At 40.6% G+C, this 16518-nt stretch overlaps 1 protein-coding gene across 1 annotated transcript; it reads left to right on the plus strand.

Annotated features, from left to right (window-relative positions):
• The first annotated feature begins 3674 nt into the window (after positions 1-3674).
• Positions 3675-4954, plus strand: TAAR9 (trace amine associated receptor 9). The gene is made up of 2 exons (XM_034991536.1): positions 3675-4133; positions 4364-4954. The coding sequence occupies exons 1-2, from the start codon at positions 3675-3677 to the stop codon at positions 4952-4954; spliced, it is 1050 nt and encodes a 349-aa protein (XP_034847427.1).
• The last annotated feature ends 11564 nt before the right edge of the window (positions 4955-16518 follow it).

The raw sequence follows: 16518 nt of genomic DNA on the forward strand, positions 1-16518 counted from the left end.
TCTCAGCTTGGGTTTGTCTGAAATTTCTTCATTAGATTCTGGTTATGCATTCTTGGCTGGAATACTATACACATTTTAGGGGCACCTGGGTGGCTCAGTCGGTTAAGCGACTGCCTTCGGCTCAGGTCATGATCCTGGAGTCCCGGGATCGAGTCCCGCATCGGGCTCCCTGCTCAGCGGGGGGTCTGCTTCTCCCTCTGACCCTCCTCCCTCTCGTGCTCTCTGTCTCTCATTCTCTCTCGCAAATAAATAAAATAAAATAAAATAAAATAAAATAAATTTTAAAAAATACTATACACATTTTATTGTGTGCTACTCAGGGCATCCCTCCAGAAGCATATGTAGCCATGATAACCACAGATGACGTTAAGTTGATACACAGTCAAGGCTTGATTTCTCCACTGGATAGCTACTATATTTTTCTTTTGCAGCTAATAAGCAATCTCTAGGAGATGGCATTTTGTACCATATAAATACCTGACTCTCATCAAAATTCCCCTCTCATGTCGTAAGATGTAGCATCAATTGATAATTCTTGCTTTAATCAATATTAATGCGATGCTTCCAAAACCATGATGTTCCAGCTTTAACACTTTCCCCATATATAATATCAGTTGTGCTTGGTATTCTACTGTAAGGAAGAGCCCTCCTTTATCTATCATCTATCTATCTATCTATCTATCTATCTATCTATCTATCTATCATCTATCATCTTCTATCATTAGTATGGCCTCATGGATTTCCCCCCTCCACTATATAACCTTTTATTCTCTCTCATTATTTTTGGCACTCAAATTATCCCAGTTTTTGGCTAGTGGGAGTCTGTTCAAGTTAGCAACAGTGTCCTTGTAAAATGTCAGCATTTAAAAAGAACTCTTAGTTTCTGATATAAAAATATATTCCAGTTTCTTCCTGTGCTTTTCTTGTCCCATTGCTTGGATGAAACATTTCTTGGAGAAGCTCTAGTTCATTTTACTGGTGAAAAGTATTAAACACCAAGATGTGGGTCTTAGGAGTGCTCATTACTTCTCAAGTGTCTTTGCTTCTAGGGAAGGACACGTTTTAAGACCTTCTGTAAGACTGAAGTCTGCTATTCTGGAGCCCGAGTATGAAGATCAGAGGAAGGGCTCAGGTTTTTTTGTGCAATAGCAGCATTACGTGGGCACCAATGACGTGAGGAGTTCGACAGGTTGAAGAGACAGTATCCTTTACATAGACACTGAGACTTCCAGGCAGGGCACCATCTATGGTGGCAGTGGTGAAGTTCTTTAAGTCAGACTGGGAATAAGATAGGAGATGTGGTAAACTTTATCAGGAGAGCTGAGGCAGAAGAAGAAAATACGGGGTTTATTAAATGGTGATTTTATTGGGTAGACTGACCTGTGAGCGCATGGATGCACCCATGTGGGGGATCCCAAGAGTAAACACGAGACATAGATTTATGCCATCAAACCAGTGAAGGCCTAAGTAAAGCATGAAACTGGGAAATAAGAGTAAAAATGATTTGATTTAAAATTCACAGAATAGCAAATCCTGAAAATACCATGGGTGTATACACATTCATCACACACACACACTTACCCCCACACAAACATTTAAAATGTACAGACTAGTAAAATCTACTACCTAGGGAGTATCTACACCTAGGTGTATGCATATAGCTTTTCTAGGATTCTGCACTTTCAACAAAGGTCAGACCTATGGCATAGGATAAATGACAATCTAAGTACTCCAGTCTCTAGTTCAAAGATTGAGATTAAGATTAGATGTAAGATTATACTTTTTCATGGTTAAATAAAGTAAACATTAATTATTCAACTATTGTTTGGTGAGCTCTGCAAACTGTTTTACGATTGTGCATCTCAGCACCTGCACCCCAATGTTTATAACAGCAATGTCCACAATAGCCAAACTACGGAAAGAGCCTGGATGTCCATTGACAGATGAATGGATAAAGAAGATGTGGTACATATCTACAATGGAAAACTACTCAGCCATCACAAAATGAAATCTTGCCATTTGTAATGACATCGATGGAAGTAGAGGGTATTATGCTGAGCAAAATAGGTCAATCAGAGAAAGACAATTATATGATCTCACTCATATGACGAATTTAAGAAACAAAACAGAGGATCATAGGGGAAGAGAGGAAAAAATAAAACAAGATGAAATCAGAGAGGGAGACAAACCATAAGAGACTCTTAATCATAGGAAACAAGCTGAGGGTTGCTAGAGGGGCAAGGGGATGGGGAAACTGGGTGATAGACACTAAGGAGGGCACCTGATGTAGTGAGCACTGGGTGTTATATAAGACTGATGAATCACTGACCTCTACCTCTGAAACCAAAAATACTATGTTAATTAATTGAATTTAAGTTTAAAAAAATGGAAGAAAAAAAAAGATTGTGTGCCTCAGGATAAGAAGAATAACCCTCAAATACCTAGAGAAACAAATTTTTTCCCTATTTGAACTTTGGGTGATTTAGCATGAATCCATTCCTTTCAGGATCAGTCTAGAAATATCCCTCCAGTGTACCCAGAGGGTACCTACTTCTCTGTGCTAAGTTTAAAACTATACTATTTTTTATTTTTTAGGAATGGGGAGGTGAGGACCTAGGGGAGTTGTTGCTTATTTTAATCAATCTTATTGATTTTAGACACCTGAAATTGGCCATTAGCCTGAAAAATACTTACACACAAAGTATATTAGTATCACTTTGTAAGAGAGTTCTCCAAGTCTCAAGCTGTCCAAACCATGAGTAAATAAAAAGGGGGGGGGGACCACCCAAAACTCTGAAAATATAAGCAATAGAAGAACGGTATTACCCAAATAACTTTGGCAAGCTACTATGAGTAAATCTTTCTTCGGTCTTTACATGCTATTCTCAAGGGATTTTGAGGTCATAATTTGAAGGGGATGCAATTTATTTTTTCCTTCTTGAAAAAATGAAGAATAGTTTGTCATTACTGCTGAAGTAGCCACTCAGGGGAGATAACTTCATAAATATAACTCAACCTTTGGTAGCCCAATTATTTTTCAACTCAGGTGATTACAGGCGAGAGATCCAAAGGTAAAGTAACACAAAAATGGATTGTCTAGTGATGAGCCAATTACATTCTAATATATATTAATCTAATATTAATCTAATATCTTATGTGTGTACATATCATTGGACGAAATGCATTGCCAGTTATTTATGTTGTACAAAATTTGACTATAATTTTAATGACTTCCTGCAACAAGTTCCCATTCTAGATATATTAAAAATTGGGGGATACTTTTTTTTTAAAGATTTTATTTATTTATTTGAGACAGAGAATGAGATAGAGAGAGCATGAGAGGGAGGAGGGTCAGAGGGAGAAGCAGACTCCCCGCCCAGCAGGGAGCCCGATGCGGGACTCGATCCCCAGACTCCAGGATCATGACCTGAGCCGAAGGCAGTCGCTTAACCGACTGAGCCACCCAGGCGCCCTGGGGGGTACTTTTTAGAAAGATCAAGAGGTTATAGTTAACATAAAAAAAAAAAAATTGGTGGGAAAGTTACTAGTTTTCATTTTAACTGGAGGGGTTTCTTTTTTTCCCCTCCCAGAGGCTTTTGAAATTCACATCTTCTTGTTTTAAATTGCTGACATCGGGAATTTGACAATTTTACAATAACTCCAACAAGAGGGCAATGGTGAGCAGTCTCTCCCCTCCTGCAGCCGTGGAGCTCTGCTTTGAGAACGTGAATGGATCCTGTGTCAAGACTCCCTACTCGCCAGGCCCCCGCATGATTCTCTATGCAGTGTTTGGCTTTGGAGCAGTGCTGACTGTATTCGGTAACCTCTTGGTGGTGATTTCAGTCCTTCATTTCCAGCAGCGGCACACACCTACCAACTTTCTGATCGCGTCCCTGGCCTGCACGGACTTCTTGGTGGGAGTGGCCGTCATGCCCTTCCGCGCAGTGAGGTCTGTGGAGAGCGGCTGGTACTTCGGACAGAGTTACTGTAAATTTCATACATGTTTCGATACTTCCTTCTGTTTTGCTTCTTTATTTCATTTGTGCTGTATCTCTGTTGATGGATACATTGCTGTTACTGGTCCTCTGACCTATCCCACCAAGTTTACTGTCTCGATGTCAGGCATCTGCATTGTTCTCTCTTGGTTCTTTTCTTTTCTTTTTTTTGAGATTTTTATTTATTGATTGATTGATTTAACAGAGAGAGAGAGAGAGAGAGCGAGAGAGGGAACACAAGCAGGGGGAGTGGGAGAGGGGGAAGCAGGCTTCCCGCGGGGCAGGGAGCCCGATGCGGGGCTCGATCCCAAGACGCTGGGATCATGACCTGAGCCGAAGGCAGACGCTTAACCGACTGAGCCACCCAGGCGCCCCTCTCTTGGTTCTTTTCTGTCACGTATAGTTTTTGCATCTTTTACACTGGGGCCAATGAGGAAGGAATCGAGGACTTAGTAGTTGCTCTCACCTGTGTAGGAGGCTGTCTGGCTCCACTGAATCAAAATTGGGTTCTACTTTGTTTCCTTCTATTCTTTATACCCACTGTCGCCATGGTGTTTATATACGGTAAGATCTTTTTGGTAGCCAGACATCAGGCTAGGGAGATAGAAAGTTCAGCCAGCCAAGCTCGGTCCTCTTCAGAGAGTTACCGGGAACGCGTAGCAAAGAGAGAGAGAAAAGCTGCGAGAACACTGGGTATCGCCATGGCGGCATTCCTTGTCTCTTGGCTGCCATGCATTATTGATGCTGCGATTGATGCTTACATGAATTTTATAACTCCTCCTTATGTTTACGAGATTTTAGTGTGGTGTGTTTATTATAATTCAGCTACGAATCCCTTGATACATGCTTTCTTTTACCCATGGTTTCGGAAGGCAATAAAACTTACCTTAAGTGGTAAAGTCTTAAGGAGGGATTCATCAACAATTAATTTGTTTTCGGAGGAAGCAGATATAGATTGACAAGGTGACTGCGGGGATTTCAAAACTAACAGAATTAAGGTCAAATGCAAAATGAAACACTTGGATCTAGAGAAGAAAGTGTAATCATCTGCAAGTAGGAGGATATCATATTCAGTGGTTGTTCTAAAGCATTTGTTGTCTTTATGTATTTCAGCATTTTTTAGAATTTAGTGTAGACAAAACAAAAGTTGCTGATTGCTTCCTAGTTACTATTCTTAGTATGCTTCTGTGGTTTTCTGATTTCTATGGCAATTTCTAATAACTTCTCTGAATTTCCTACTTGTTTCTTCAAACAACTGGAAACTTTGTAGTTTCTCCCACGTTCCTTACCAATGTTCAGTTGTCCAAAATACAGAGAGGGGGAGAAAAGAGTTTCTGCCTAACTTGTAAGTTAGATTCTTTGGGGACAAAAATCTTTTTTAAAAATACATTTTGTTTGAGAAGTAAATACAAGATTAAAATTCTTTACAGATAATCGAAATGTGAAACTTCCTAGTAATTGAAGATTGTGCAAAAAACTCTGGAACGCCTGCATTTTCTAAACCCTGTCAATGCATCCTCTCCATTTTACAGAAGCTCTGTTCACCAAGAACATGTGTAATGGTGATGTGCTTACACACTACATCTTGCTTTTGAAGAACATAATTTATTACAGTCAAAATAAGCATGTGAACAAAAAGACGGTTTCTGTGCTTCTTTTTTAGTAATTTGAAGTAAAATAATTTTATAAAAAAGCTACTTCAAATTAACATTTTGTTACTTTTGACTTCTTTCTTTGTACCAAACACTGTATTTGACGTTGGAAATATAAAGCTGAGTGACCCAAATATAACCAAGGATTATTTTGAAAGAACAAATACCTCAAACTGGCATTATACCCCTTAGGAATAGCTTCGTTTTTTTCCAGTTGATATTATGTCTTAGCCACGTGAATTTTAATTCATTTTAACTAAAAATATATCTTGACTATTTTAAGATAAAGTAAAAATTTGAGAGAAACTAATAAGGTGATTTGCTTTCTCAATCTTTGACTCACAGCCTTAAGTCTTTGCTTAGGTAGCTGATTTTCACAGACCATTCTGTACAAATATGTTTTATGAAATGAAAAGAAGAGATACTAAGTAAATAGAGGTACATAAACATTACATGTTACATATTTTATAAATAAACCAGTTTGGAAATGCTTTATACAAAATTAAGCTGTTTCACGTTTGTGCCTTAATATTTTTCAGATGGAGCTCAGAGAATTTCGTGGGGGGTGAGGGGGAAGTTAAAGGTAAAAGAGGATGAAAGGAATATGAAGGTCTTTGTTGCAGAATACCTGTTTGTGTTTGAGATGATAATGCCAAGGAACAAGTCTATTGACCCCCTTTCAAAGGCTCACAGTTAAGGCCCCCCCCCCACTCACTCCTTAAGAAGAGTACAAAGCTTGTGTCCTTTTGATGGTGAGCTGGGAATGTTGTCTTCATAGAAACATGTGTCCTCTCAATTGCAAGTGTAAAATTACATTGACGCTCATAAATAATAAGGAAAATCATTTGGGAAGACTTAAGAATATATACTAGACTTCTGTTCCCTTGTGCTATGTAGAGTGTAATCTTTAGATAAAATTGCAGAAATACTGTCCAGTGATGTTTTGAGGCTCTTGTCCATATTGGTAAGTGGAGAACACACTTCAGATTTACTCTTTCTTGTTTATTTTTCTACTCTCCTTGTAGCCCTTATAAAGGAAGTCTTTTGATAAAAAAAAAAAAAAAAAACTAGCTTATTTCCCCCTAAACTAACTAGACTATTACTATAGCATTGCTCCCCTCATCTACCTCTCAATTATTTATGCAAGTAAACTCTAACTTTTTGGCTGGCTGCACAATAAACTGTAGCAGGGCCATGGATACATTTGGAACAAGACACACTGGCGATGGAAACAGGCTTCATTCTGCAAGACTGTCTGCAAAGTAAAACTTGGCCTTGAAACATGTTGCGTAACTTCGTCTCTTAATCCTGGTAAGCTTTGGTTCCCAAGTTGTCTGCTTCAGCCAATGGGAGGCTGTTGCAAGGAATTAATTGAAGCACCTATGTCCCAGGTTGTAGATTACATAGATATGCTGTCTCTCACATATATGTACTCTTATTAAAATGCATGTTATTTGTAAATACATGTAAAAGCATCACTGAATTCCTAATAGCTTTTTTCCACATGTATTTTTCTTAATTTAGTAGATCCTAAACGTATACCCGCTACATTGTATAGGGTTTTGTATAATTAAAAAAAAAAAGTTAAAATGGAGAGTTCAGACACAGAAAGTCATTGAACAAGTGCTGTAGTTCAGGTAAGCATCAATTACGACATCAGTCATAAATGAAGAAATGCTGTTCGAGCAATACCCAGTTATATTGGTAGCTCTCTGAGAGGACCTAGCTTGTAATGACGGTCTGCTCTATCACTGCAATTTGTTATTGATGGATTATTCACAGTCCTGCCTTTAACTGATAAAACCCAATCAATATATCATTTTATGATTAGAAATCAGAGTTCAGCAAGAGCTGAAAGAGTTCTTAACTGGTTCAGAAAATGACATAAGGTCAAAAGTAAATCCTTCATGGAGAATAATTCTAAGTCTGTTCACAAGAATAAAGAATGCTTTACTACCATTGGGAACCAGCCAGAAAACCACCAATATTTTTCAGAAATAAAAAGGCATAACCTATCTTCCCAGGCATTACACAGAAGCTGACATATTTTATTCTGTTCAAACACACACACACACACACACCAGATGTAAAGATAAGCCCTCAACTGTGTCTCATGACAAAGATCAAATTTCATCAGCTTCTAAGGTCAGTACTAAGCTAAGCAGTGTAGACCATTTCAAAGGTGAGAATGGATAAGGTCCCTGTTATGACTCATCCTAGTTACATTTATGAAGCGGTCAAAATCCACTTGAGTCACCAACCTACCCAGTCTCTACTTTCTAGCCTCGCCTAGGAGCTCCCTTGCATCGCTGGCTACCATCAACTTATTTGTGCTGTGTCCTTTCCTACCAGTAATATGAGCTGCTAAGCAATAACCATTGGCTAAATTAATAAAAATTGTTCATATTGCAGCAGTCACAATAAAACATACTATTCTCAGAGTTTCCCTTTTGAGTGGGTATTGAATGAAGGCCCAAGAGATACCTTAGGAGACATTCAGGGAGAAGTACTTTAGAAAAAGAATAAAATGCTAAGAGTGAAGTTCAAGAAGGGATTTATTCAGGTAGAATAACTTTCTGGTGTCCCTCAAAAGGGTTCCTATTGAGAAGATTGTCCCTCTCCACTCGCATTCAAGGCCAATGCAAGTCTGTAATGCAACTGCTGTCCATTTTTGGTTTGCACCCACATACTGAGACAGCTTATCTGTAAACCAAGCTAGATCCTTTGCTCCTCTTCAGTTTGCTGAAATGTGTGATGGAGGGGTCCTGGTGCAACTGTGGTGGGTAACGTGGGCTCTGGGCTCATGTTGCCTGGCCTTGCTCAGGCTTAGTTCCAGGTGTATCACTTCCATTTCACAAAGAATTTGCTGGACTCACCCAACTTTATGACTGAGGATCCAACCAAGAGGACCTACATAATCATTGGCAGTTAGAGACACATGATCCCTTGATATCACATCGTCAAGTGTTCAATCACTATTTGGGCTCAGAGAGCCACCTTTCAAAAAGTGTTTTATCCTCCACTGTAAATAGCATGGTCTTGCTTCAGAAGTCCAGAGGACTGCGTTATATTTCTCCCACGGAAGCCTTCCATAAAATCTAAACTGCATTTTTTTTTCCATTATTAACACCTCTAGCACCACCAGGTCGCTAAATTGCATGGCAATTACACTGCAGCCCAGAGCTGTACTCCAAGCCCCGTACAAAGCTAGCAGACTTCTTTGTTATTCAGTGTATGGACAAGAGCAGTACTCCTAAGTGTGGAATACATTGTTTTTGGATCCCGAAGAGGTCTACCAGGTATTGTGCGTCCCTTTTTGCCATAGAAGATACAAGATATAGTCAGTTGTCTTGTACTTGGGATGAGACAGTGCTGACTGCTTTAATGAAGTAGAGGGTCCCTGACTCTTCATAGGGCTCATCTCCAAACTTCTAGGAAACATGTATCTTACCAAGGTTAGGTACTAGGTATATAGAGTGCTAGGTACTCCTTGCTCCTCCTGCCAGTGTAAATACCACCAAGGTAATGAATCAACGTCATCTTTTGTAAGATGCTCAGATGGTCCAGATTCTTTTAAGGGGAATCTGAGCAATGTCTCTCTGGGTTTGCATGAAGACACAGTAAATAATAAGGATATTGTTTTGAAAGTGATAATAAATCATATCAAGATAGACAACATATTTTTGTTGGAAACCAAAGTAAGACTTACTATAAATGTTGTTTCGTATCTGACGGGCCATCAGACTGCTATATAGAGCAGAGCTTCCCAGCCAGTTTCCCATGACAGCAAGCTCAAATGGGTCATAAGCATGCCTGGAGATACTGATCCATTCAGTGTTCAGGGCAGTCAGATGGCCGCACGGTGGCCAGTAGACTCACGACACAAGCAGCTTCACTCATTCTCTGCTGATGGTTGTCCCAGCGGTCTGACAGGATGCTGCCCTCTCTATAGGTAGCAAGTACAATGAGCAGCATCCAGCACTGGTTATGCTTCCACGACTCACCGAGAAAGGCTTACTCCTTAATATTTTGCATGGTCGATGGAAGGTTTGAAACCCCTCCCTCATGCCCCTTGCTGTGTAACTTTGAAGTTCTCTTCTCAGGAGGCAAAGTGAGAGCAGAAGTGACAGTATGCCAGTTCTAAGCGTGGGCCTTAAGAAGGCCTTCTTGTTTTTGCTTGCTCTCTGGAAGCCCTGCCATCATCATGAGAACCTGCTCTGGTAGGCCACCACTCCAAGGAAGAAGAGAAGTAAACTTTCCCATATTTTCATGACAGGCAGTAGTTTCATACCTTCGAATATGGTACCTACCCTTCCACAGAACCTGAGAGATAGGTGTGCTATTTCCCTTGATGATTGCATTTCAAAGGGATGGCTCTCAGCTACTTGGAAAAGTCAGTCCTGGGTTATAAAGCCAGCAAGAAGACTTTAAAAAGATTTATATCTCAAAGAGGCAGAGAAAGAACTTAAAATTGCAAGTTTTCTGAAGCAAATCCTCTAAGCAAAGGGAGGGCAGAGGCTTAGAGTCAGGAAGAAGCATGCCTAGAATTTATTGAAGCTGAGAGGAACATTAAGGCCATCTTGTTCAGTTATAATAATTACCTTTCATTGAAGAGCTATACTGACATCCTAAATCACCTCAGTTTACCCTCTTGTGAAGTACGTATGTGTCTTGGTCAGCTCAGGCTGCTATTAAAATGACCAGTAGCTGGGTGTCTTATAAACCACAGGAATTTATTGCTCACTGTTCTGGAGGTTGGGAAGTCCAAGATCAAGGTGCCTGCAGAGTCAAGTCTGGTGAGGACCCACTTCCGGGTTCATAAGCGACTCTTTTTGCTGTGTGTTCACATGGAGTCAAGGACAAAGGATCTCTCTGGGACCTCTTCTATAAGGGCACCAATCTTATTCATGAGGGCTCCACCCTCACAACATAATCACCTCCTAAAGGCCCCACCTCTAAATAGCATCACATTGGAGATGAGGTTTCAATCCATGAATTTTGAGGGGACACACATATTCAGTCTGTAGCAATGCGTTATCATGTATAATGAAGTGAAAAAGATTAAGGAGCATAGACTCCAACTTAGGTGTGAATAAATTCCCAGAAGGAAACAGGCTCTGGTTACGGCAGTGTCCACACATTCCACAGTGACTCAAAGGCTTGCTCTCTTCATCGTTTGAGGAGGCCGGCAGGAGAGTTTATGCATATCTCAACAATCAGCAGTGCTGATTGAACTTTTCACAGGGCAACTGTCACTTATGTATTGACCAATTTCTGGCCATAATTTGTCGCAGGAACTGGAATTAGAAAGTGATTTATTTATTTATATTTTTAAAGATTTTATTTATTTATTTGACAGAGAGAGACAGTGAGAGAGGGAACACAAGCAGGCAGAATGGGAGAGGGAGAAGCAGGCTCCCCGCTGAACAGAGAGCCCGATGCGGGGCTCGATCCCAGGACCCTGGGATCATGACCTGAGCCGAAGGCAGACGCCCAACGACTGAGCCACCCAGGAGCCCCAGGAAGTGATTTAGAAAGAAAATAGTACACAATAAGAGAGAAGGCAAATAAAGCAGATCGTCTACCAGATCCTAACTCCCTAAATGTTTATTTATAGCCTACTATACATTTTGCATAGAATTGAATATTCTAATAGGAGACACAAGAGAAGGAAAGTGACGTTTCCCAGAGTGTCATCTGCTGTTATTAGCACCTGAATCCCCTGCAGGTATTTGTTAGAAACCGATTCCAAGCTTCCTTCCAAGAGCTCCCAATCACCATCTGTCAAGACATGTGCATTTGAGCAAAAGATTTGAATAGAAACATCACCAAAAGTTGTACTTGTCTTTCTCAAACAGTTCTATAAAATTAACTTCATCAGGAATATTTCATGTTTCAGTTGTTGATTTTATTGGCTGTATTTTAGAGTCATATTTTGTCACAGGCTTTGGATTTTTGTTGTGCTTTCTTATTTCAGACAGGCGGGTTTGTTTAGCTTCATATTTATTTCTCTTTTATTCTCTCCTAACCCAAACACACTTTAAGTGCTTGGTAATGTTGAAGTTGTCTCCATCCAGCCCTAAAGATCGCCAAACACAATCATGGTCTTGTGCTTTGGGTTCCTGCTCTTATGTCATATTGGAAATGTGACTGATCCAGGCAGTCAGTCACTGGGCAGCTCAGCTCAGTTCCTGATTCTGAATCTGTGTTTGTGTTCTTATTTCTCCCTAGGCTAGCAGCTTTCTAAAAACCAAAGTTCTAGGTGGAATTGGGGCAAAGTCACTTGTTTCAACTTCCTTGCTCGTGTGCCGTGAAGTGAGAAGGCTCGTGCCAGCTCCGGACTTCGAGTGGTGATCTGTGCACTATCTTCTGTGTGTCGTGGAGCATTTCTAGACCCTTTCACAGGAGTCAAAATCCTGGATTCCACAGCTGCTTCCGGACATGGAAACCACCAGGTTCTCCTTGTCAGCCCTGCTCACATTTGGTCTTCCTGTTTCTTGAGTGCAGAGATGATTTCATTTATGAACATTCCTACAACTTCCCGCACCCCAACCCGCCATTTTTATATGCCTGCCCTCTCCATGTACTTGCAGCACAAGAGTTGATGAAGGAACTAATTCAGCCTTTTTGGCTGAACATTCTCATGAAATCTTTATCTCATTGGGGAAGGAAAAGCAGAAGAGAAAAAAACCTGTTTTATCTGACTCCTCTATTTTCTGATCTTTCTTTTTTTCACTTGAGCAAGGTTTTGGCCTTAAGAGGTAAGAATTTAGAGGCGTTGTTTTCCAGCTTCTTTCTGGACAATGACTGCTCTTCCTTCAAGTTTACAGATTCAAGTGGGTGTGCAACCTAGAGAGAGTCACCTTACAGAGGTGGCGGGAGGAATGGGCACCATCATCCAGGGCTCACACTTGACCTCAGCAGAAGAAGTAGTTTGATGCCTGTGGTGGGCAGAATAGTGACCCCTCTCTTCGCCTCCCATGATGTCCAGGTGCTAATCACCAGACCTGTAACCACATTACCTTCCATGGCAAAAAGGGACTTTGCAGATGTGGTTAAATTAAGGATTTTGAGATGAAGAGATTATCCTGGATTATCCAGGGGGCCCAATGTAATCACAGGGGTCATTAAAAGTGAAGGAGGAAAGGGAGAGAGTCAATGTCAGAGTCAGAGAGAGATTTTAAGATCCTGTGCTGTTCATTGGTTATATGGATGGAGGAAGAGACTACAAGCGAGGAATGCAGGTGGTCTCTGGAAGTGGGAAAAGGCAGGAAGCAGATTCTCCTGTAGAGCCTCCAGAAGGAAAACAGCACCAATAACACCTTGATTGTAGTCCATGAGAACTATTTCAAATTTCTAACCTCTAGAACTCTAAGATAATATATACGTATTGCTTTACGCCACTAACTTGTGGTAATTTGTTACAGCAGCAATAGGAAACCACTAGAATGGCATAATCCTGAGGCAGGCACCCCATGCATGTCTGTGGACACCCCCAGTCAGCCCAGTGGTTACCTAGTGAATGAACACAGATATCGTCATCTATCAGTAACACTTGGAGACTGCTTTCCAGATATAAAGCAGCTCATGGCCCCCTGGCTATAAGAAATATTCCTTATTTCTACTACCTTGAGCTGACTCTCCCACAGCCTAGATCTGTGCTTTCTTGCTTTCCTGCTTGACAGCAAAACTTTTCCAAACAGAGCTCAGCCTTTGGTCTCATATTCTCATTAGCATTTCTTTATAAAGTACTTCAGAATAAAATAAATAAAATCAAAACAAAACGAGAATAGAAACATGGACGTTCTCCGAGTCCATGTCCCCTGCTCTCTATTACTACACGTCTCTCTCTTCCTCTTTACAGTTGGCTTATTAAAATGTCAGTCACTGCTCATGGTCCCACTTGCCTTCCTTACCCATTCCCACTCATTCTCAATCCACTGCAGTTTGGACTCTGTCTTCACCATTCCACCAGAAGAGGTGGAGTCATGCTTGTCCATGATGTTAATGCCAACAAATGATTTTCATCTTTTATTAAACTTGACCCATTGTCAACATTTGACACTCTTGATACTTCCTTCTTCATAAGCCTTTCTCATCCCATAGGGTCAGTGGGTCCACTTTTTCCCATTTTTCCATCTGTTATTTCTGGCTACTCTTTCTTTTGCAGGCATAACCTTAAAGTTGGTGCACCTTCAGTTCCTTCCATTTTCACTGTACACACTCTAATCCAGTCAACAATTACTTCCTGAGTATCTGATACATGGTAGGCATTATAGCAGACATGCACCGGGCAGTCACATTTACTCCTGTGGCCTCAAAAACACTAGTGGGCTGAGGAATCCCCAACGATTATCTCTGGCACACTTGCTTTCCTGAGCCGAAAATTTAGAGGCTAAGTCACCCACTGAACAACTCCAGTTTTATGTCCCTCTGACCAATCCAAACCTAACCCATCATCTTTCCTTACCAAATGTAGTCTTTCTTGGATATACTCTATCTATCCTGTCAGCAAGTTACAAATATGGGAATCACCCATGATTCCTGCCTTCATCATACAGCCCTAAACCCCTACATTCTTTCAGTCTTTAAATTGTGTATTTCATATTTTCCAAAAACAGGGAGGTAAAGCTACTGAAGAAGGGTAGGGTGGAATCAAGTCAGCTTTGAGAATTTAAAGAGAAGGTAAGATAGCATTATCAAGAAGAATTTGGGAGATGATTGCCTGAATAATTATTTGCCTGTCACACCTTTAATACCTGTTCTACTCTTTTTCCAGTATATCTTTAATATCCGTATCCTAAGTGACAGATCAATCATGTTTCTGTCTTCAAGTTTTAAATATATCATTGTGGACAAAAAATGTCTTCAGAACTTCCTATTTCCTGTATAGGATCAAAGGTAGCTATTTTTCTCAGACCTGAAATCTTTTTAACGTAGCTTTCAGTATCTTTAATTTCCCTCTTGAACTCCTTAAATTCCTGTTAATACTGCAAGGGCAATGTCTGTGTCAGGACGGGCTGCTACTATCAGAACTCCACGGCCCTTAGCTTCTACACCTTCCCATCTGGCAGTTTTGCACTTGCTTTCAATGGGTTTTCTTTGTTTCATCATTTAATTGCTGTTGCAAAGAGATAATTTAATCTCTGAAATGAAACAGGCTGGGCCCTCCTGTGGGCTTGTGACCTGCCCAGTGGCACAGAACCCTGCTCTTGGGGCTTGATGCCAGTTGCTGTGGTCTTGAAATTCTGAAAAATTTTACCTTTGAATTTGTGTTTTATACGTGAAGTCCTCAGGGACAACAGAGTCTGCACAGGGAATTTGGAACCTAGAGTTGTATGACATGTGATTGTCCTGCGTTACACCACTTCCCCTTCTCCCTTAGATTAGTCCTCGGCCACCTCACCACCCCCCCACCCTCCACCCCCACCGAGTCCTCCTTCCCTGGCACCTTCAGCTTGGTCCAACCTCCCCCTCCTCACTCTGACCTACTAAGACTGCCGTGTTGGAGGACTGGATACAGGGAAGGGAGGGTTGAGGCAAGGTAGCCCTCTGTGGTCTCAGGGTAAGTCTTGCAGTTGTTACCCCATCCAGGCTTGTAGGGCCATAGCACATTCGAAGGGCCACTTAGCAGGGCCAACCCTCTTATGCACTCTCAATCCACACATTGAGTGGGTCCTAATGTGGAGGTTGCAATCCCTAGGGAGTCGGCTATCTGCCTTTGGTTGAGGTGACAGTCCCAGGAGAAGGACAGATGCCTTGCTCAGCTTCTTCCTAGACCCCCAACCTGAGCATTCATATTGTTTCGACAGTTGCAGGGAGGGGAAAACTGGCAGTAGGTGGGCCAGGCATACTGAGTTCTAGGGCAGGTTCTCCAGGGAACTGTGACGGTCTGCACTTGCCCTACAAACAATTCCATGCCCAAGGAAGTGGGACATTATAAATAAAAATCAGGGACGCTTGGGTGTCTCAGTTGGTTAAGCATCATTTGCTTCTTAAGCACCATTAAGCATTATTAAATCAATCAACCAGTCAATCAAACACCATGGCAGGTCAGGAGAGACTGAAGAAAAAAGGAAAAAGCTTTATACTCAAGAGCACTTTTTAACATATTTTTGAAAAAAGATCTCCATATTTTTATTTTGCCCTGGGCTCTGCAGATTATACAGCCAGTCTTGGAAATAGATAATATTATTGCCAAATACGGGATGAGGCTATTTCAGGATAGTTGAACTTAAAGAAATCTCTTGGTTAGAAAAATCACAAGTCTTTCTGCAAAGTAATAGAGCACTGAGCAATAATGCATTTTGTAGAAAAACTTACTAATTATAATTATCAAAAGTTTCCTTTCCGGATTCACACCTTACACTGTAGGGATTCCTTGTGAGGAATTCATAATGGGTGAAGTTAATTGGCTAGCTTCCTAAAACATTCTAAGTGTTAACTTCTCAGACAATGTGAAGGTGGAAGTCTATTAAAAGGTGACTTTTCTAATATGTAATTATATTATTTGTGACTATTCTTTGCAAGGAAGAACTTCAGGGGTGTAAAGAACCAGGTATTTAAATTACATTTCTTCGATTATTCAGATAATGTGAATTCTGGCTTGATGAAAATTCATAATAGATTAGCTTGGAATTAACTATCTGTGAGGTTTAGACATAATTACACAAATAATTGTATGCATTAAAGTCAGAAAGGATACATTTCTAACTTCTTGAAATTCTCTTAACTTATTTTTATGATTAAAATGGGAAAAAGGATAGACTCTAAGGCAATACTTAAAAGCAGTTGCTCAAATATGTGCTTTGATTTTTTTTTTTTAATTCTCAGAATCGAAAAACTTTATTTCCTACCACAAGGGAGGGCAG

The sequence above is a fragment of the Mirounga leonina genome, unplaced genomic scaffold (assembly GCF_011800145.1).
Source record: "Mirounga leonina isolate KUSES-001 unplaced genomic scaffold, KU_Mleo_1.0 Mir_53, whole genome shotgun sequence".
NCBI classification, from domain to species: Eukaryota; Metazoa; Chordata; class Mammalia; order Carnivora; family Phocidae; genus Mirounga; species Mirounga leonina.